The 22,711-nt window shown below is 41.6% G+C and overlaps 1 protein-coding gene across 2 annotated transcripts in view; it reads left to right on the plus strand.

Moving 5' to 3' along the window:
• The window catches only part of plekhm3 (pleckstrin homology domain containing, family M, member 3), a 28,765-nt gene extending 9,501 nt beyond the window's left edge, over positions 1-19,264 (plus strand). Inside the window, exons 4-8 of one of the 2 annotated variants that reach the window (XM_020105093.2) lie at positions 4,526-4,671; positions 5,014-5,207; positions 8,181-8,244; positions 15,119-15,276; positions 17,043-19,264. In XM_020105093.2, the coding sequence (XP_019960652.1) occupies positions 4,526-4,671; positions 5,014-5,207; positions 8,181-8,244; positions 15,119-15,276; positions 17,043-17,205 (725 nt within the window). In that variant the 3' untranslated portion in view covers positions 17,206-19,264. The remainder of the gene's footprint in view (positions 1-4,525; positions 4,672-5,013; positions 5,208-8,180; positions 8,245-15,118; positions 15,277-17,042) is intronic. The other variant, XM_069533063.1, reaches the window with a different exon arrangement.
• The last annotated feature ends 3,447 nt before the right edge of the window (positions 19,265-22,711 follow it).

Consider the following 22,711-nt stretch of genomic DNA (forward strand, 5'->3'; position numbering starts at 1 on the left):
GAACGTGACTCCCCATCACCCCTCACCACGCACGCACACTGTGCAGAGGGTGCCCTCAGGTTTGGTGACCCTTGTTGTTGCAGTGGAGCACGTTCTCAGGCCCCTGACACACCATGTGAGTCTGTGGGTGGTGGCTTCGGGTGAAGTGGGAGTCAGTAGATATGAGGGAGAGGAGGAAGTAGGAGGTGGGCTCACATCAAAAGAGACAGTTTCACTCTCTCCAACACACACACAAACACACACACCTGAATTTTTGGGGCCAAATGACCCTGTAGTGTGAGGGGTTTACAGATAATCTTAACGTTACTGACGTAACCAGAACTTCCCTAATTTCAAATCGTAAATATTAAACATTAAGTATTATTTTATATTACTTATTTCAAATTGGGGCAACTCGTATTGTATGAAAGAAACAGCGATCGTGTAACAAGCGCAACCAGATGACTATGCCGGCAGTCCACCGCCATGTTTGTTTTTATTCTGAAGTCATCTTCTATCATACAAGTTCCTGTGAGTTCCTATTTGTCTGGAATTGACGCTCAGGAATCGTTGGTTTTAACACGAAGTGGGGTCCTGCATCTCCACTGGGTTGTCGACTACGTACGTACTCAACTTTAAAATATTAACGATGGGTCACGTCTGTCAGTGTGTCTGTTGTCTACCACCTTGTTAAAATCAGTCCTTTACTGTGCAGCAGCTACGACCCTTCATACCCCGAAGTCTCAAACTTCAAACTGCCAGTTAAACCTGTGAGGTCCTGACAAACTCCACATGTCCGATATGTGTATAGTGGTCTTCTGGTACACACACACACACACACACACACACACACACTACGTTACTCTCCATTAGTGCATATTATCATTTGAGTGTTTGGTCGGTGTGAATGAGACACATCAAAGCTTGGGCCTTACTCGTCTTTTCAGTTTTAATTCACACTCATGTACATAACTCTCTCTCTCTCTCTCACACACACACACACACACACACACTCCCCTTCCCCTCTCAGAGGTGTGGTGGGTTGAACCACTGGCGGGCAGATGAAAGCATGAGCCCCTGATGCCATCTTTCTCTCTCTGTGCGTCTGTATGTCTCTCTCTCTCCCTCCACTCTTTCTCCCCCATGTACTCACCCTGGGGAGGTCAAAGTGACTCCCTCTCTCACTACAGAGAGCCGCAGTACAATCGGTAGACCTTTGAGCTACGTTTGAATTCCCATTCATCTTTCCCTCCGTCCCTCTTTCTCTTCGTCCCAGAAAGACCCATAAAAGATCAGAGACCAGGAGAGAAAGCATTTGTTACTCTGTGCTGATGGTGGAGGAAGTAGTCACCAGCAGAATTGTGTTAATCGTTACTCTAACATTTCAGCGAGTAGCACTCAAAATAGGAACCTCTTGTTTGTGTTTGATGCAGTTTAACTATTGACACATCCATCAATTAATTTCTATAACGACTGTCTAATTGTTTAGTCTATTAAAATCTATTAAAGTGTCAGAATTGCCCACAAATCTCCTGAGGGTTGTCTGACTCATATTCGAAACTCTGAGAGGTATTCAGACCAAACTGAAAATAAAATGTTTATTTTGCTGTTGATCAATTTACAGATGAACGACTGATAACCGATGGAAATAATATTTTATTCATGTTTTTGAATGTAAAGTATTTTACGCTCTTCCTGTTTGGCCATCTGTAGAATTTTCCTAAAGGGGGGGGGGGGTGCACATACGTACAACAGAAACATCTCAATCTGTCTTTGTTGCTTTGGTCCATATGAGCTCATCTATCGGCTCAGTGGTGAAACTTCCTGCAGAGTAAATTCTGTCTGCTTTGAGGTTGTTGAGGTTTTGGTCAGGATCACGTCGACATCAGATTTATTTCTTCTTCCATTGTCCCACATTATCTCTTCTGACTCTTGTGGTAGTTTTACTGTGCAGAACTCATCATAGACCGGCCACAGCTGTGGCAGAAGTACTTTTCTTCCGCCATGTGTACATGTGTGGGTGCTCTCTCCTCTTGTCCTCATGATATAGAATTTGAGGTTAAGGTTAAAGGTTGTTATTTAGCTCCAGACGTATGCGTCTTTCTTCCTCTTGTCCCAAAAGCAACAGACTAAATTTGAGGCCACAGTTGGCCTGAAAGCCGGGCCGGTGGTCAGCTGATTCCTCGAAGTGACACAATGTTTTTCTGACTGGTGACCATCCCCTTTGCCTGCTGGCTCTCAACCAGTGGTCTGAGGTTTGTTGAAAGAGCATCCACCCCAACAACAGCATGAGCTCACTGCTTTAATTAGCCTACCTAGATCAGTGGTACACACATGTGTTTGATCACGGTTCCTTCAGTGAGATAAGATTGTTTCCATCTTAACCACCAAGCAGTAGTGGAAACAACCAAAGGCAAAACAAACTTTGGACAGTGTTGAAAATGGATGCTGATGATTCTCAGATCACAGCATCAATCAGTTTTTAGTGCCGCAGTGAAAATGGCCAGAACAGCCAGACCACATCTGAAGAGGGTTTGGAGGTGGACTCACATGCTGATTAGATGTCTCACTGGGGAAGACGCTCTATGTACAGAAGCCACATTTTTAAGAAAAGCATTTAAGTTAACCCAACTCAAGCTGCTCATCAAAAAACCTCCCGTCCACGCTGTTCTTGGCAAAAGGGAAAACGAGTGGAACCCATTCAGCCGCTTTGCAAAGTTCCTGAGGGACTGATATGATGACTGTCATATGACTGACGGGGGTCACTGAGTCAGCTCCAGTACTGGCAACCTTCTGCACTATAATTAATGTTGACCTTTGTTGGGCTACAAAGAAGTAGTCTACAGTTTCCATCGGCTTTGTCAACGTGTCTCTTGACCCTCACCCTGCACGCTGTAGACGTCCTCAGGCGTGTGGTGCGATGACATCTCCGTATCACTGGATGAGATCGAAATAAGGCGTATTGATACCAGATGAGAATGAAACATGAATTAAAACTGATTCATCGATCATTTCAGTGGTTATTAGTTAAAGCTGTAGTTCAGTCCATCATTCAGTCTGTTTATGACTTGTTTTTAAGTTGGTCAGATAAAGCAGGATTTCAGATTCTCTCAGTGCTGATGAGGTTATATTTTCTTTTTCAGATTCTTGTCCGATAGAAAAGGGACCTGGACTAACTTCCCTTTAATCTCTCTTTCATCTGTCCCTGTTTGAGCGTCCTCTCTTTCATTCAATTATTTCTCTCCGATCTCTCGATAGTCTCATTCTTTTCTGTTTTCGGTTTTCCCTTTTTTTTTCAGGCCTGTGTTGTTTCTTACATTGAGGCACCGCTAACAAACAGGCTGACACACGTCCCGCCTTCCTCTGCCGGTCTTCTTTTTCTGTTGTCCTTAGCCTTCCGTCTGTTTTTTTGAAAACCTAGATAAAAGTCTCTCTTCTTCTCTACCTCTCTTCACTTGCTGTTTTCCTCCAGGCCCCATGTCCTCCCTCCCAGATCGTGTGGATAAGGGACACCTGTCACTGGGAAAATGAACTTTAAAGGGTCTGGCAGACAAAGCAGAGCATGGGGCAGCGATCAAGATGAATAGAGCAGAGGATCTGTTGGTCTTTCAGTTCTACAAAACACTTTTGTCTTGAGGTCTGCTGTTGTGACTACTGGAAGAACCAAGACTACACACTTTTCTGAAGGGATTACTTTGAATTAATTTGTCAGGTAGATTTCGCGGACAGGAGATTAAATCAAATGGGAGTATTTCTCTTCATCTCCAGTGTATTTTTATTCAATCTGTATCTGTCTTACACACTTTTAAAATTGTCCTCTCCTTCCGCTTGTTATTCAAGGAGGTCTGTTTTTCTCCTACACAGAGCAATCCTTATCCTGCAAGAGTCCAAAGTCAATTAAAGTGAACTGTTTTGAAATAACAATAAAACTTTCAAGAGGTACACATCTAAGGGAAGCACCTCACCTCTAGTATATCTTTATCTTGTAATCTAATTGTGTTAACTATATAACAAATAAATGTAAAAGATATGTATGACAGTTTTGGGTTTCAGACTTCCTTTTAAACGTAGACATATCTTGTTTATTATCTACAGGTTTACTCGGCTGGATTAGTTTGGTTTTTAGTGAGGGGCAATAAACTGACACATATTAACACCAAGTTATTTGCTCCACAACCTTTGTGTTCCTCTGAAGTGCTGCTCCAGCAGATCGCTGACACCTACAGCTCTATGGTGCAACACTTCAGGGCTAATTAAAACAGGTTGGGACACATTAATGGACAAATTTAGCATTTTATTGAAGCCATCATTTTATTGCATGCAGGTTGTCAATGATAAGTCTGAGATTATTGCTCCACATTAAATTGGAAGTTTGTTGCATTAGTGAATCAAACTTTGACTTTCTTTACAGTGATTTAACTGCTTTCATCGTGATTTGAGACTTTCTCTATAGACTCTAGAGTCTAGAGCATCATCTTGTACCTGAAATCTGTTGTAAAGACGAACACAAGCACTCACTCACGCTCCCGGATGTTTTTCTCCTCAGGTTGTCAGCGTCCAGTCGGCCTGTCCAGAGGAAAGGCAAAGGTCTGCTACTACAGCGGCTGGTACTACTGCCAGAGCTGCCATCAGGACAACTCCTTCCTCATCCCAGCTCGCCTGCTGCACAACTGGGACACCAACAAGCACAAGGTGGGACAACACACACATACACATACACACACACACACACACACACACACACACACACACACTCTGATGTTCAAACCAGTAGATGTTAATATAGCTTAGCATAAGGAAAATTATGAAACGACTTGCCTGGCTTTGTCCAAATGTAAAGAAAATAGACCAAAACCAGCATCTGAAACGTTCCCAATTTAATGCAATGTATTTTTAAAGTTTAAATTAAATAGAAATACTTTGTGTCACATCATCCATTACAATGGAACAGACAAACAGTCTGTTATCTTTCTCTGATGCTTGTGATGTCCTGGGTACAGTCGTCCTAATGTAGACTCTGATGTTCCTCCTCAGGTTTCTAAACAGGCCAAAGAATTCCTGGAGTTTGTGTATGAGGAGCCTCTGCTTGACGTCCAGCAGCTCAACCCTTGTCTGTATGAGCACTGTGAGCCTCTCAGCACTGTGCTACGTCTCCGGCAGCAGCTACAGTCGCTGCGGGCCTACCTGTTCAGCTGCCGGGCAACCATTGCCGAGGACCTCCGACGAAGGTAGGTTGGCGGTTAAATTTTGGCGGGTTGGTGCAAATATTACACTACGGCAAAAAAATTCTTCCCTCCTGCTCTGAAAGGAATATTTACCAGTGGCAGTGCAGCGCAACTGCTGTTTTGGAGTGGCTAAGAAAAAATCATTTCTGGGGAAAGAAAACTGCAGTTTTATCTGCGTGAATACTTAAAACACATGGTATTGGATAGGTACATAGATTCGTGTACTCGCCGATGTCCAGTCTGGCATTTTCTGCAGCGTCAGTATATCTGCTACTTGTCTCAGTATAGAAAAACCTTGAGCCTAAAAAAGTGTGACTTTAACAAACTTAATGAACCACTGACAGTAAATGTTGAGCTGTTTCTCAGTTATTTTCTACGCACACAGGAGACACCAGCTATTATTTTTCTGGTTAACATGAACAGCCTGTTTCATCCGTCACGCTGACGGATGAACTTAAATATTTGCTACATATTCCCCCTGTTGATGAGCAGACAGTTGATTATACAGACTGTTAACATCTCCTCGTATGATCTGTGTATGTGTGTTTATGTGTGTATGTCTGAGTGCATGTGTGTATAGTGCCATAACTTTTATCTGCATGCATTCCTGCACACATAAAAGATTGCCTGTGTGTGTGTGTGTTCATGTGTGTGATGGTTGGGGAGGAGGGGTGACTGTTTATCTGAGTGGAGTCCCTCTCTATAAGCCTTGTCTCTGAGCTGATGGATGCTCCTCGCCCTGTTCCAGGTCACTAATACACTCTGATCTGATGGAGCTTGTCTAAAATGAGAATCATTCACCTCAGCAAACACATTTGACTCTTAAAGATATTCTATCACTGTAACCCCCCCCCCCTCTAATGAAAAACAACATGTGAGATGCTTTAACTGTGAAGTCTTTATTTGAGTCTGTGTGAACTGTTTTAATGTCCCACTGTTAAAATATTTGTTCTCAGGCTTTGGTTCCACAACTGAAACTACTGGTATTTTTAAAAAAAGCATATTAATGGTCCCCTGTTGCAAAGCAAAGCAGAGCAGCATCGTGGTGTTCTGTGTTTACTTCTGTCCCATTAGCTAGTGCCGGCTAGTGCCCCGCCACTTCCAAACACTGTAGGATTGATGAGGGCCATGGCGCTAAAACCTTCCCCTGGTCATCAGTCTCCTTCAGGAGGAATCTGAGGAGAGATGTCTGTTGCACACGGGTGGAGAGTCATGGACACAGTCACACATACAACCACGAGACACACTAAAGGCCGTGACTTAGAGACGACTGGGGTTATGACTTTGTGCTATCACAGGTTTACATTTGTGATGACGTGTTGCGAAGGAAACTTTGGCCCAGTCTTTAGACCAAAAACTGTTCTACTGCGATGTTCTGCTTGTGTCGGCTCAGTAGCGAGATTCGCAAATCTTTCAATCGTGATGTTTCCACACGTATCAAACAACTAATTATCAGAAAAATGAACATTCAAACACATCAGTGTGATTAAAGTAGAATGACAGAAACCATCTTTGAAAGAAAATGTATTTGACGTGTACTTTGACTTGTTGGTTCGGCCCATGTCCCATCAACTAACATGGAGGAGGCGGGGTTTATGACCTGTTCTGCAGCCAGCCACAACGGGGCGATCAAGATGATTTGGCTTCACTTCTGAGGAGCTGTCTTGTCGTCCATCTCTGCAACATTTAGAGTCTATGAGCGATAACAACAGTCACTTATCCAGTTTGAGCGTAAACGACAAGTGACAAACCTTCAGCTTCCAAGATAGTTGTATCGACACTGTGTCAACACAAACCGAACCAGATAAGATTCATTGCAGAGATCGTGTTTTTGGTTTGCATTAGACTGCAACGTCTTAGTATGACCTTCCCCTACACACACACACACACACACACACACACACACACACACACACACACACACACACACACACACACTGAATCAGGTCGGACCCTCCTTCAGTACACAATCATAACCTCTGGGTGATAACAGATATTTAATGAAAGGTGTGTCTTCTGGAGTGGAAAGAACATTTGAAAAATACAGAAAGAAAATATGGAATCAAATACTAACGGGTCTAATACAAATATTGTGAGTTTGTCAGGTTGTGTGTGAATTTCCACACACGCATGGATCCGTGTTTCCTCTGTTTGTTATCTAATCCTAAAATGTTTGAGTGCTCAAGTGCTTTTATCGTGATCAGCACACGCTTCAAGGGTGTGTTCACCTGGGTACTGACTACACAGTCATCAGCAAACATCTGTGTGTGCACTCTATGTGAGTGTGTTTGATCACCGAAGCTGTGTGTGTGTGTTGTTTTATGAATGCTGATGTGGTAACCATTGGTAACATGCCAAACATAGTAGTTTATCAGGGGTTCCTATCACCATGAGGCGTCTGGATCATACACACACACACATACTTGTGTTTTGGTGACACTCATCACAGCTTAGACAGGAATTAACATGGTGCCATCCATCTTAGTGGTCTGAGAGGAGGACAGACACGCACACACACACACACACACACACACACACACACACACACACTCCTGTCTGTGTTTTGCAACCTGATGTTAGAAGATGGAAGTTACTGACTCTAGATTGACATCAACACTTTGTTTAGCAGCGTGAACTGAGACGCTGCTGGTTAAACATTAAATCAGTGCAATGTTCATATTTAGCTACAGAGTGTGATCATTGTTCCACGTATAGTTGTTCTCAAGACTGTAGCTATAATTTAAAAACCGGCCTGGACACTGGTTTGTGTTTAATCAGAGTCACATTTAAGAAAACTAAACTTGACACCAGTTTAGTCATGAGATTAAAAGCCTGAGACTCTAGAGAACAAGTTGTATAAAACATACATGTCTGTGATTGTGCAAAACACAAGCGTGATCTTATGTCTACACTTTGCAGGTTCTGCTGGAATTCAGAGTATGATGCATTAAAACTGTCTCTTGTGTCTTTTCACAGGATCTTTCCCAGAGAATATCTGCTACAGCACATTCACCTGTACTCCATGGCAGACCTGCAGCAGGTACACACACACACACACACACTCTTTCACTTCAGAGAAATATCTTAGGTCTAATGCTTCGTTTGAACCCATTTAAACAAACATTTTACTGCCACTGATTCATTTGGCAGGTTGAAAAAACAGTGATTGCCATATAATAATTTTTGTGGCAACATTAATTGTCAAAAACTCAGATTTTGGTCTTAAATTTCACCAAATATTCTGTGTTTTGCTTTTCTCGGCCAATAATTAATTCTGTTTAGTTTCATTCTGTCTTGCCGAATGACTGAATGTCAGCTCAGCTGTTTTTAGGAAATGACAGAGACCTTTGTTGAAAATTGTTTTTCAAAAGGATTTCCACCTTCAGTAGAAACGAACAGACGGGTAGTGTCGTATTTTTGTGGGATTTGTTGCTCAAAATAACATCATTCTTTTTATTATTCTTAAAGTAAACACAACACATGTGTTTGTTGGCAAGTGTCCATATCATAATGATTATAAGAACAGGTGATACCCTCTAATGGATCCATTAAAACTGGATTAGCTCTGCTAAGTATCCTGATCTAAGAAAACAATTGTCATTGAAAAAGAATTCATATCTGCTGTTGTGTATTATTTTCTAATATAAAAACAGCTCATTGCTCATTATCACATATTACATTTGCTGCTCACCTCGCAGTGTTTACCATTCAGTCTCTGATGTGTTTTTACTGTCGGCTCAGACAGTCAGAGTTCATAGTTTCAGCTGCATAAATTGAATGAGTTCTGTGGGAAACTGTCACCACCACTGGTCCATCTGCTGTTCATACGAGTTCCACCGCCCACCTCTGGATTAATCTGAATTTAAACGTGTTCACTTTACCATGAAAGTTTTTGTTTCTTAAGAGTCGATCATTAAAAAAAAGGAGACGCACCCCGGCCTTTCGGGAGTTTGCGTATCTCAGGGTTGGACTGATATTCTTGGTGGTGTGTGGTGGTGGAGGGGGGGGGGCAGGTCAGAGAAAAGCGACTACAAATGACTCAAAAGTTCCTTTGTTTGTCATTTTGTTCATTATGTTGTACCCTGCCCCATTTTTTTTTCTTTCACCCCTCTCTGACTCGGAGCTCGGCCACAGAGTCTCACGGTGAAAGAGACTAACCCCCCTCGTCCCCCCCCTACTCCCACAATCTGTGTCTCTCTGCTTCACTAATTGGTCACATTCAGAATCAACAGGCAGAAAAACAAAGCGTGACATCCCTACATTTTTCCCAACATCCCCTTGGCCCCACACACACACACACACACTCAGCATACATGTGTGGTGTGTGTGTGTTCCTCTCTCTGTTTACCTGCTAAACTCTGGGATTAAACTAGAAACCGGCGATTTAGTTTTATTTTAACAATAGGTTGTCTTTAGTAGAGTCTGCACGGCTCCCTCTTCTCTTTTCCTCCCCCCTCTCACCTCCCCATCTCTGCCCCTCTCATCTCTCTCTCTTGGAGATTCTCAAGCACTCTTCCTCTTAATTGGTTTTCCATATTAACAAGCTTGTTTCTTTTGATTCACCTCCTGAATAAAATGACGCTCTTAATCAACATGGCTTTTTTTGTTCCGGCCCAGAGGTCAGTGAAGGCTAAACTCCCCTGGCTAAACCCTGGCCCACGCTAGTCTATTCACCTCCCGACAAACAGCCTCCACCCATATCCCCCTATTAGCAACCAGTTTATTCTGCAGACACCATATGTGTTTGTGTAAGGGCACTCTGCCCTTTTCCTCCACTGGTTTTAAGGATTGCTCGTAGGGTTTTGTGTGAGGACTAAAGTAGTTGAAAAGAACGTGTGTGTGTAGTTGTGTTTGTGCAACAGGCTTCCCACAGTGACACCCTGGCATCCCCTCTATGCCAGGCATGCCTCTCCACTCACACTTGTCCACACACACACACACGCACACACACAGAAGCCTCTTCAGTAAATGCTGAATGTTATCAGAAACATTTCCAGTTTCTCCACACAGCCTTTATTTCAGGTAGAGCTTAATGTTAGTTCATGCACAACACAGACCTCTATGATGAAGTCAGAGGAATCTTTGTCACCCTAATAATACAGAGAATTATCAACACAACTAGAATAGTTGATATCTCCACCGAGGCTCAACGGTCCCTTTATAAAATCACATTTAAATTCACTGGATCCAGATGTTTATTACACGCAATCATAAATAACTGATTTTTAAAAACAAGATAAATGGATAAATTCCTGAGAAATCAACTAAAATGTTGACAAACACCACAACTAACAATGTTAAAGAAAGTGAGAAGAAAATCCTAGATCTGCCCCCGGACCTGCACAAAAACTTTACAAAGTGATAATCGGTTGGTTTTCCTGGTAAACTAACAGACAAACAAACAACGTACCCTCCTTGGTGGAGGTACAAAACAACAAATACACACACACATATATATATATATATATATATATATAGTAGTATAGATAACTTTGTCTGCGCCACAATCGTATAAGTTCTGTCTTTGCTCACGTTCTATTCTTTTACCAATTGTTGTTAATCTGCTCAGTAGTTTTTGAGTAATCCTGCTGACAATCAAACTTAATATAACTTAATATATATATATATTCCTGCATTAAGGAGTTACTCTATACCTATAATTTCTATATGTGCCGGTTTGAGAGTGAGGTGATGTGAAGCAAGTTATAAAAAAGGTCCAGAAATCTCCTTGTTGTCTGTGACACACCTGATAAAACGGATTTCTGTACAAACTCTCTGTTCACTGGAGCAAGAGAAAGGTTTGTTGGTCCATTGTTTGCTAAATCTATCGAGCTGCTACTTCCTGATTGTTGTTGACCTCAAACTACAAGAGTCGTACTAATATAGTATGTAGTTTTTTATCTGGTTTCATTGTGTTCATGGGAATTTTCACTGTGTAAAATCCAAAGTCAATTAGTTTAAATGCTGTTATCTAGATATGTCCTCATCAATCATTTTGAAAATCTTTGCCCCTCATTTATCGCCTGTCACAGACACATATCCTGACCAGTAACTATGTGTCCTGCTTTTACGTATATCTCCCCATCTGGCCGGTTACTTTTTCAGTCAGTTTTTGGGAACCCCCCCCCCCCCCCCGATTAGAAAGAGCCCACTGTGGATACACTGACAACCAACATACATCAAGTATTCTGTGTGAGGAGAGGGTGTTATCCAAACAGAGCTCACCCTGGTCTTTCCAGCCATGTAATCCCAGCTGGCTTTCCAGTTTCTCAATGGAGCTGTGGTAGAGTGTGTGTGTCTGTGTGTGTGTGTGTGTGTGTGTGTGTGAGAGAGCGAGTGAGAGAGCGAGTGAGAGCGAGAGGAGGGCAGGCGAACGGCTGTTGAACAGCAGTTTTAGGGGATTAGGAGGTTTTGGAGCACAAAGACTCGATGTGGAGCAGAGAAAGAGGCCGAACTGGAGGGGGAGGAGTTTAAGAGGATAGATGGAAGTGTGTGTGTGTGTCTGTGTGTGTGCGTGTGTGTGTCATTTGGAGGGAAAGAGGTTAGAAGAAGTGAATCTTGAGAGTTTATCTGAAGGCTTCTCCAGAATCATACTACTACCATCGTCCTTTTCCACCTTTCGTTGCTGTGTTTTTTAATATCTTTTTAAACTCTCAACAACATGTCTGTCTTTTGTCCTGGACTTAGTTCAACGTTATTAGCAGTTCAGACCAAAGCTGCAGCTGTAGTCAAACTCGACAGGACATTTACAGAAAGAGACACAATGCTTGAGCTATGCATGGCACCTGGGGAAACAGCCGAGTGAGAGAAAATGTTCTGATGGAAAGGAACGCGACTGTATTTTGTTCTCTCTCAGTGCCGTTCCAGCTGAATGTGCGTTTATTCACTGACGCGAAGGAAGTTTAAAACTAGTGAGTTGAAGTGAGATAATTATTCAGGGTTTCTAACCTATTTTCAAATATTTTTGCAGTGATTTCTTTGAACGATCCTTCTAAAAGAAGTAATCTCAACATGCGACCTCCTCGTGACCTGAGAGCTATTTTACTTCCTGTGCAGGAAAAATAAATTCGAAAGGTTAGAGAGAGACTGAAGTCTGACAGTATATATAATTTTGTGTGACGGAAATATCTTTTATTCTTCATCATCTGGAGAAAAAAAAAAAATCCTCTAATTTATGACACGCCAACAAATAGTCCTGGCGACAGAAGTTGGTCCGACCCGGTCGACCTTGAACGCCCGTCCCAGCACTGAGAGATCTGCCAGCGGTCTGACTGCTGGTTGACCCAGACGCTCAATATTTGGCTTCGGTCTTGCCTTTGTTGAATGGGCGAGTGTTCAAATTAAAAAGGGTTGAGCTTGGAACTTCTGGTCTGAGTGATTGTTCCAGTGTGACCCTGCTGGCAAGTGCTACTTTAATATAGCCAATTAAATAGTCACTGGATATTTATAGCAAGTGTTTACAGGCGTTTGTGGATTTTAAAGAAATGGAGGAAAATGAATTTAGAGAAATTAATGATCAGGTTTTTCTGAGTAATTCAATGTGTATTGTGATAAATTGCATTCAGGTGTCAAGCACCTTCGAGAGGCTAGATTTGATTTACTTGTTGTTTCTTTATATCACCCTTTCCCTCTTTTCATCCGTCCATTTACTTCTGTCACCCCCCATCCATCTTTATGTGTCTCCCTCCGTTGTTTCCAGTGTCCCTCCAGAGTACCAGTCAGCCACCAGAGCTGTTCTGCCAGTCGTTTGATTCTGCCCAGTCCAATTATAGCGGTCCTTAATTACTGAGGCTGTCAGCCTCCATCAGGAGAGCCATTCGTCATATGGACCGGGCTGGACCGGGCTGAGCAGTCTCTGTAGGTTTGGTGTGGGCAGTGCTGGACAGCTGTATTTTAAAGTAGATTTTTTTTTTTTTATTAAACCACGACTGTTGACAATAAGTTCAGAGAAAAATAATTAATTTGCGTTTGAAAAAGCAGCATTTCAAGGCAACAACCATCATAAATTATGAATAAATCAGTTCATTGTTTAGTCTGTAAATCAAAGATCTTCAGAAATCACTAAGACTAACACTATCTCAGCATGGTAAAGGAAGCGGTAAAAAGAAATCCTGGATATGTATGTGTCCATATCAGCTACAAAATGTAATCAGTTGTTTCTCGGGTCATGTCACTTCCCTCCACAAACTTTCATCCAAATCAGTTTTGTATTCTTGGAGTAATCCAAACACCAGGATGTCACTTTGTAGAAAACATACCTTCGCAAAGCTGCACACACTCATAGATATGAGTCCCCTGAATATGAGATAATGATTGTTTTTCCTTCCAGATCTGTGAATGAGTCTCTGTCGGAAGAGTTAGAGCGCCGTGTTTTCACCGATGTTAAAGAAAGTGCATTCCTGGATCTGGCCCTTTGTCGGGATCTGAGCCAAAATTGAGCTGGTTCTTACTTGGCCCGTGTCCCGTCCTTCCGCCAAGTTTCGTGGTTTTAAATCTAAAGTCTTTATTTTGATTGTTTTGTTCGGCCAAATACCAAAAGATATCATGTTTCCTGTCATATTAAAAAAAGGAACAAAGGTGGAATATTCGGCATATTTGCTTGAAAAGTGACCATTTGACAAATTTGGTTTTCTATTGATGCCGATGATAATCTGATTTCATGCTTCATATATTGTGCAGGATGTGTTTAGGTAAAAACCTCAGTGGCTGCTCTTCGTCTCAGTGTAAAGTGCAGCAGCCCTGATGTGTAAGTTTCTGCAGACTGGATCAGAATACCTCGGTGCTGCGTTTCCTCTGTTTGTGTGTGGTTTCTTCCTCCTCTCTCCATCTCATGTCCTCTTCTCGTCTAACAAACAGCATGAAGGAGGTTATAATTGGGAGGTCCAGAGCTCTGCCAGGTGGAACCACTTGTATCTGAATACAGGCTCTCGCTCTCTCTCTCTCAAGATCTCTCTTGTATATTGTATCTCTACCACTCTTTCTCTTACTGTTACATTCTCTCTCTCTCTCTCTCTCTCTCTCTGTCTTACATTCACTCCGCCATTACGCTCATAGCTAGGATTGCATTATTAACATCCTACGACAAAGCTCTGTGACCATATTTAGTTTTTACTTTCTGCAAGATTCCGCACAGCTTTTCTTTTCCCCGTCTCTCTGAGTCATCCACTGTCTATTCATGACCACACAACTGTACCCCCCTGCTGCCAAAACCCCCCACCCTCACCTCTTTAAGGAACTTGCCAAGCGTTGCCATTAAAAGGCGTTCACCTCATTTACTGTCTTCCTCCCCTCGGTTTCCTCTCCTCCTGTTTTCCGGTCTTCCCTCCAAGCCAAAGAGGATACTACTTTCTTGTGGTAGTTTTAAAGTCGGTCTTAAAATTAAGTGGTGGAAGAAGGAATACTTTATAGGAATACCACATTATAGGAATACTTTGAAATCAAACAAAGACCTGTGTGTGTGTGTTAACCCTTACATGTAACTAAGTGCCTCAATGTACCTGTGTGTGTGTGTGTGTGTGTGTGTGTGTTAGAGCGCAACCTCAGGATACAATGATCCGTTCTAACCCGGCAGAGCCTGAGAGAGAACTAGAGGAGCCCGACCTAAACCCCACAGGCTCGATCCTCGTCCAAGGTTTTGCCTGATTTCAGGCACATGTAGTTTGTGTGTGTGTGTGTGTGTGTGTGTGTGTGTCTACACTCAAACGACGGAGTGGTGTGCCACAAGGTTGTACTCTCGGTCCTGTTTTGTTTGACATGTCTATGTGTCCTCTTACATAACTAGTTTTCAAAGTGTATTCTACCACTTCTGTGCAGAGAATTATACATTTCTTTTACCCGTGAAAATGTGATTTTACGTGTTTAAATGTATGTCGAAATTGTTGTGTGATTTTTCCGCCTCTCTCGTCGTCCTGCAGGTGATTGATGGAAAACTGGCTCCCTTCCTGTCCAAGGTGATCAAGTTCGCCAGCTCCCATGTTTTCAGCTGCAGTTTGTGTCGAGAGAAAGGCTTCATCTGTGAGCTCTGCCAAAACGGACAGGTCATCTACCCCTTCCAGGAGAGCGCCACCAAGAGGTACAGACACCCAGATCACATTTCAATCTGTTTTGACTTTATTGACTTTTGATTTATGGTCTGACTTGTAAAAAGATGGACACAAGGCTGAGTCCGTCATGTCACAAGACCAACGAGCACGTACATGTTCTTATCCGACCTCTGGAGACATGATCCTGATGAGCAATGCTCCTCAGCCGTCGCTGACCTTGTACAAGATGTGTTCATGTCAAGTAGCCACAGCTTGAGGAAAGTCTCCTTTGTCTTGATTGGTCACTTGAGATGATTTAGCATCTTTTGAGCCTTGGAATCTAAAACCGACTCTTCCTGAAGTCTTTAGAATATGCGTCATGTTCGGTCTACCTTCACAAGCTTCTGGAGAAGTTCTTTAAAAGGCAGTGAGTTGTATCAAGAACATTTCTTTCTCTGAGAGCGTACGGGAAAGCACTCAGACGTCATGCACTTTTTATTTTTCTCTGGAGAGTGACTGAATGTTCACTTTCAGTAATAACCCACCAGCCTCAGGAGAACTCACCGAGGTGTGAGGACTCAAACTGATATACAACATTAGAAATGACGAACAATCAGCTGGAGGCTCCGTTTGGTTCCTGGTTCTCAAGTCCAGTGTTTTATTTTGTTTGGAAACACTCGGTGTTTCAGTGCTTGCTCTCAAACTTTTTTTTTTTTGCAAGTGCCAATTTAAGGGAGAGACCTTGAGAGTTGACATGTTTTGGACGCTCATGACGTCTCCAGGGCTTTTTTTTTTTGTGATGTTGGATTTGCTTGAGCTGAATTAAAAGTTCTATTTGTTTTATTTGACCAGGTTTTAAAAATATCTGCCTCTGAGATTCCTCCCCTGATTGTATATGTGTCTCTTAGAAACAAACATGGACCTTGTCACTTCAGATAATCAACAGACAAAACATGTTTGAGTCGTCTTGTTGAATTGACCCTCGAAGGTTTGGTGAAGGCCTCGTGTTGATGAACAGCAGTTCATGTGTGACAGCGGGGCTGAGCCTGCTGCTCGTCGCTAACACCGGCTAACACCGGCTGGCACAGAGGAGGTGGAGGGATTATTTGAATGACACAGTCCAGAGCTTTGTCTTTGCCACCGATAGTCAGAGTGAAAGACAGCAGAGCGATAAGAGCCGATCAGGAACGATTCTTAGAAGACTCGGAGCTGTGGAGGGAAACGTTGACACGCACGCACACACCTTCCTTGTCGAGTTGTGTTTAATGGCTTGTGTGGGAGGTGTTAAGTGTTAACTGATAACGGCTGCATCTACTGTACAGACTGGAACAGGGCTGTAAAGATCCACTGAGTTAAGCTCTGTTGATTTAGTTATTCACACAGACGGAACAGGAAATGTGCAATTAGTGGTTTAGTGAAAACAGCAATTAAATGTGTAATGCAGTGAGTTATATTTGTTGTTCCTGTCAGTAATAGTAACACAACTCAACATTTGGGGACATCCAAGACTAAAAGTAAATAAAATCAGCGGCTAAAATGAGTTATGGAAAGTAAGTTACAAAAAGATTTTGAACATGAACAAACTGTGGAAATGTGACTCAGAAAATAATCTTGACTAATGTCCGACTGTTTCTGCTGAGACAATAATATTAATAATGATTTCTCCTCTATCCTTTTTCACATTTTATATTTTTATTTTTAACAATGGTCAAAGAAAAACAAAAAAATCAATTACAAGCTAATCAGTAGATGTATAAAACACACGAGTAGTTAATGTGTTAAGATGAAGTGTGCTCGTGTTTCTGTGCGTTTGCAGGTGCGACGGCTGCGGCGCCGTTTTCCACACCGAGTGTCGACAGAAGGCTCAGCCGTGTCCCCGCTGCGTCCGGAGGGAGCTGCACCACAAGAGGCCGTCCTCCTTTTGGTCTCCTGATGACGACAGCCCCGGGTGTTTTCACCTGCCTTACCAAGACACCTGAGACACACACACACACACACACACACACACACAAGCAGTATCAACGGGCGCTGCTGGGCCGAGACACCGGGACAGAGCGTCGGTGTTTGTGTGTTTCCAGGACGGTCTCGGTCAGAGTGTGATCTCGTCGTCAGGTTTGTGTTCGTGTGTGTTTACCTGATCTACACACGCCTGAACGCAGCAGGGACAACTGAAGAACTGCTGCACCAGACTTCACACAACCAACTACTCGTGTTTTGTCGTCAAATATCTCGTCACATGTCAACGTCAGCCTCCGCCATCGTCACCCCTTCACCTCCCCCACAACCCCCCACTGTTTGTTTTATTCCAGGAGTCAAAACGTGCAACATCACAGCAGGTGAACTGGAGAACCTCAGACTGAGGGCTGGAACTTGTTGGTGTTTTATTCTGAACAGCATCTTCCGCCTGCTTGTAAAGTCACACTTGAGTTCAGAGATGAAACACTTTGTCCACAGACACAATTAGATTCTGGTGAAACATTTTCTGGTGCGGAGTCTTCGCTCCCTTTTCTTTTGAGCGGTCAAAGAAAAGAAACTGAAAAAATCTCCTTGACTTCTAAAGTGATTTAAAACATTTTGTCTTTGTTTACAGCAAAAACATTTGCAGGGAAACAGCAGCTGATTCTTGTCACTTATGACAATGGAATGAAATATTAAAGGGAATTCTCACATTTGTTCAAGTCTTTTAATTTAATATTTACAACTGATTTCAATTGAAGTGATGATGGAGAAGATTCGCCTGCGTTTTGATGCAAACACTCAGTTTATCCCAAGTTAACGAGGATTCAGCAGCGTCGGTCGAATCAGGCGGAATCATACGCAAACGTTTTCTAGTGTTAAGTTTCTGTTTCGTGCTGAATCTCAGCGAGGAAACGAAAAAATAAAGTGAATTAAAAAAACAGGATTTGTTTTACTCTGCCGGCTCCACCATGTTTTTACTTGTGCATAAAAAATGAGTGGAAACTGGAAAAAAAAAAAATTGATATCCTGGAGTCAACTTTAATTTTAAAGCAAAAACTAAGATTTTCTTTATCGTATATATTTCACAGTAAAATCAATATCTTTCAGTTGTGAAGAAGCAATTTGAAAAAGAAGCAGCCGTCGATTTATTTTGGAGGAAATTTGAGTTTTGGGGAAAATACAGATTAAAGGTGGGAGCGTTGATTATGCTGCAAAGATGGCCGACAAACTTCCAACTTATTCAACTTGAAATCTGTTGTAACGAGCTCAATATTCACGTTCTCATAATAATATCTATTTGTAAAGCACTTTTCAATACAATTAACAAAGTGGTTCACAACAAACAATATAAAATGAACTAATAATAATAATGATAAACATACAGGTTATTAAAGTCAAAGACATGAAGCATTTATGTTCACATCTCAGCGGAGATTCTTCCATCAGATCAGGGATCATTCAGGATTCAAGCGGAACCATTGTATTTGGATGTTTTAACAAATAAGAATTATTAGTTTTAATCGCTGTGATTGAAGTTTTGGAAAAAGTTCTTCTCTTTCATCACATCTCATCCTCTTCTCCTCACACTCAGTGTCAGAGACAGTAATTTAACCTGTAGACGTGAGATGAAGGACGTTCGTCAACTCATTTTTATCAGAGTTTCTTTATGTAAATGTTCAATGTAAAGAGGTTTTTCATTTTAAGAAGACTCTGAGTCTGAGCACATTTTCTTCTCTAACTGTAAAATACCAGAGGCAATAATCTACTGTAACTTCTCTTTCATTGTTGCCTTCCCCTCCTCCTCCCTTCCTCCTCTCCTCCTCTCCTCCTCTCCTCCCCTCCTCCTCTCCTCCTCTGTGACTCTTCCTCCTGTCGTGCTTTATTCATGCAGAATCTATCCAACGTGATAGCAGCTTTAGCTTTTAGTATTTCTATGCAACCTAGACGGCCTTTATGATCCACTGCTTTCATACGTGTAAAGGTCTGGAAACTCTTCTTCACGTTTTCTTGAACTCATCACAACAGCCACAGTTCCGTCCAGTTTTCAGAAAAAATTTACTGAAATTTTACTGAAATTTTACTGAAATTTTAAAAAAAACCACAGAGATCTTGAATTTTTTGAGTAAATTCCCGAAAGACAAAAAAAACTAAACCACAGAAATTTACTTTTAGTTTTAGAGTCCAATGTTTTTCATCCCAAATTTTGAATTGCCCCCCAAAAAAATTCAATCTTTACAATAAAAAATTGGTCAGAAAAGGAAAAACATTTGGGTAAAGAAAGAAAACTTTGCCTTTGTTTTTTTTTTTACTAGTAAAGATTTCTCAGTTTAATGTTTGGGTTACTGTTAGAATCTCTATTTATTTAACCTTTAACTTTTGGACTCTTGTTTGTTGACCAGCTAACGGGGAAAGTTTGAGTTTCCAAAACAATCAACCAGAAACTTTTTTTTAAATTGCAGCTTTAAAGTTTGATCGAATTCTGGATGGAAATGTAGCTGCTGCTTCTTCCTGCAACTCGTTTTCTTTCATTTCAATGTCAGATGTGTCTTTTTCACTTCACTCTCTCTGAAGCCGATTCCTTTTCTCATCTTTTTGAGCAATAATAACTTTCACTTTCTTCATTTGTGAATAAGCGGTTGTAAAAAATAAATCAGCACCAGACAAACCTGAGTTACAGGTTCATGAGGAAATGTGTATTTCACTGATCGGACCGACAGTTGTTCATGTTTATGGAGCTCGTAGGAAACTAGACTGAAACTAAATAACCCAGTAGTTTAACATTTGGCAGGAAAAGTGTTTAATGTGATTTGTTTTTACTTCGGTTTGAAGCCTGCAGCCACGTCAGCTCAAGTGTTATTACGTTATTGTTGCCTGCTGCATAAAAAACCAGTGAAACGCTGGTGAAGTATTTTTGATAAGTATTTTTTTTGTTTGTTTTTATTTGTGTGTGACTGAATCCAACGTGTGTCCAGGTTTATTTTGAATCTTATTTGTGCCCACGGATTAGAGATCTGCTCAGAGCTGCTTCTGTTCAGTTTGAAACCTGAACTCTTTCAGGTTTTCGTGTCATTAATTATCATTTGTTAAACTCGCTCTGTAGCAGGCGGCAAAACAAAACTCAAGCTCAAGTCTGAAGCTTTCAACAACAGAGACGCCCCGACGGTGGATCTGGTTTCAGTTTGCAGGACTGAATGAAAACAAACTGTTTTCTTGTAAAATAAGTCAAAGTGAAACTGGATTTATATATTTTCAGCCGAGGTCTCCTGGGTAGAAGTTGCTAGTTTATATTTTGGACTTAATGAGAATGTGATGGGATCATCATTCATCTCCAGTGATTATTAGATTTTTTATTATTTTACCGAACAGAAGAAAGTTTCTGTTTTCGGATCTTTAGTCCCACGAGTTACACAAGAATCGTTGAAATGAGATACTTGAAGGTTTCACCTCTTCTGGAAAAAAGGCTTCTTCAGTTCCGACTGAAGGATGAAGAGACTCAGGTGTTTGGTACAAATACTTCAGTATCGTCGTTGTACTCTGACGAGAGCAGGAGTTTGTGTGAACAAATGACCATAAACGGACTTTGTGTACTTCACCTAACCCTCACTTCACTTTCACAACTTGAATGGAGTAAATTGATTTACATTATATTTGTGTCTGTTAATCCAGACGACTTGAACGTGCAGGTTTGTGTTCAGTTGAAGTTTTTGTACGTCTCTTGTGTCTTTCATTAATGTGAAGCACGTTTTAAAGCCTCGTTTGTTTTGTACGATTTGTTGCAGTTTAAATGTTTCCATGTTAATTTCATCAGTTTTTCAGGATGAGTTTATTCACGATCACAGGGTGAATGAGAACGGGACTGAAATGTTCTTTATGTTGCAGGCACATTATGATCATCGCAGTATTTTTATTTTCTACTTGAGAAGAATATATTGTACAGTATTTAAGCAGAGTGAAACTCTTCTCTACGTTGCACAATTTAAGTTATTGTATTTTTTTTTTTTGTATTATTGTTTCTTTTCATTGCAGAAAAACTCTTATGCAAGAACAGGGAGGTGATTATTTCAGTTCATCTTCCTCGTGTCTGGTTTGGTTTAAAATTTGTTCGCTATAGCCACTGATGCCAATAAAGAAAAAGTTTGTAAAAGTGAACATGTTTGAAATCTTTGTCGAGAAACTTTCATATTGTTGGTCCATTTTTTTGCAGGTGTATTTTAATTGAATCAATAATTGACTTTTTAATGAAAAAGCACTGATCTAACAGCGCTAGCTAGAAACACAAGCCGTGTACGATATGTTATTACTTTTTTTTGGATTTGAAGATTTAAAGTTTTGATTTAATTGACAACAAGGACCCGAAGAACTTAAAATGAAACTTAATTCACAAGTAAAAAAAAAAAATCTTAAAACCATAGGTTCTATTTAAAGATGGATGAAACACCTGGTGGCCGGCTGCAGTATAGGTCCTTAACCCCGCCTCCTCCATGTTGGCAGGTGGGACAATCTAAAAAAGTCACACGTCAAATCAATTTCATCTCAACAATGTTTTCTGTCAATTTAAAAAGTGTGAAATGATACGTGTGGTTTTCATTCGTCATGTGACGTCATATCAAACATCGCGATCGAGAGACTGACTCACGTCCGCTGAGGGACGAGTTTCAGTGGCTGATGTTTTTCCAGCTGTCGATGGAACTTCGGTTTGTTTGCAGTTCTCTGAACGATTTGAAGAAATTCAAACTCAGTTTTAACATCTGATATTTCTTGAAAACTGTTTAAAGACTTTTGTGACGAAGGGCGTTTTCTCAACCGCTGCCTCCGAGGTCAAGTGAGAACTTCCAAACGAGTTCACCTGCCTGAGTGAATCTGCATATCGTCCGAGCGAGCAGGAATCTCAGAGCCTGACTCATTTGCCCGTGATGTACGTCGAGCTTCGGGCAAATTGAAGCTGAGTGTCGACCGCGCTTAATTGTCATCGCCAATTAGTGCATTGTGGGACGCCCATAATGGATCAACTGTAGCGAGTAGAACGAAGTCCTTTGTGCTTCTCCAGTGGCCCGCGGGCCAGTCAAGACTCATTTAAGGCCCGAACAACGACGGAGCAGAAATGCCAATGAAAACGAAAACAAAAGACAGTTTAAGGAGGAAAAGAGGACGGAGGGAAGAAAAAGAGGAGGAGGAGGGAGGCGGACAACGGTCACAGAGGAGGGAAGGCCTCTCCCAACATGAGAGGAGAGTGTATGACTTTGACACACACACACACACACACACACAGACACACACACGGTGCCCCTCCACCCCGACGTTTAGCGAGCTGCTACACAAAAGCTGGCTGGGCCCCAGTGTTCCCAGTGACCTGGTTGTTCAGAAGCTCGTTTGGCCGTGTCGGAGCTTTCAGCAGGTCTGAGCAGAGCAGATTGTCTCTGGGCTTTTGTCAGTGTTAAAGGGTACAACCACTGTTTTTCTACTCAAATAACCATTAAAATGTGTTTTTCCATCAACTGTCATGAAGCATAAAACAACTTCCTCAGC

This window comes from Paralichthys olivaceus, chromosome 10 (genome assembly GCF_024713975.1).
Source record: "Paralichthys olivaceus isolate ysfri-2021 chromosome 10, ASM2471397v2, whole genome shotgun sequence".
In the NCBI taxonomy this organism is placed as follows: domain Eukaryota; kingdom Metazoa; phylum Chordata; class Actinopteri; order Pleuronectiformes; family Paralichthyidae; genus Paralichthys; species Paralichthys olivaceus.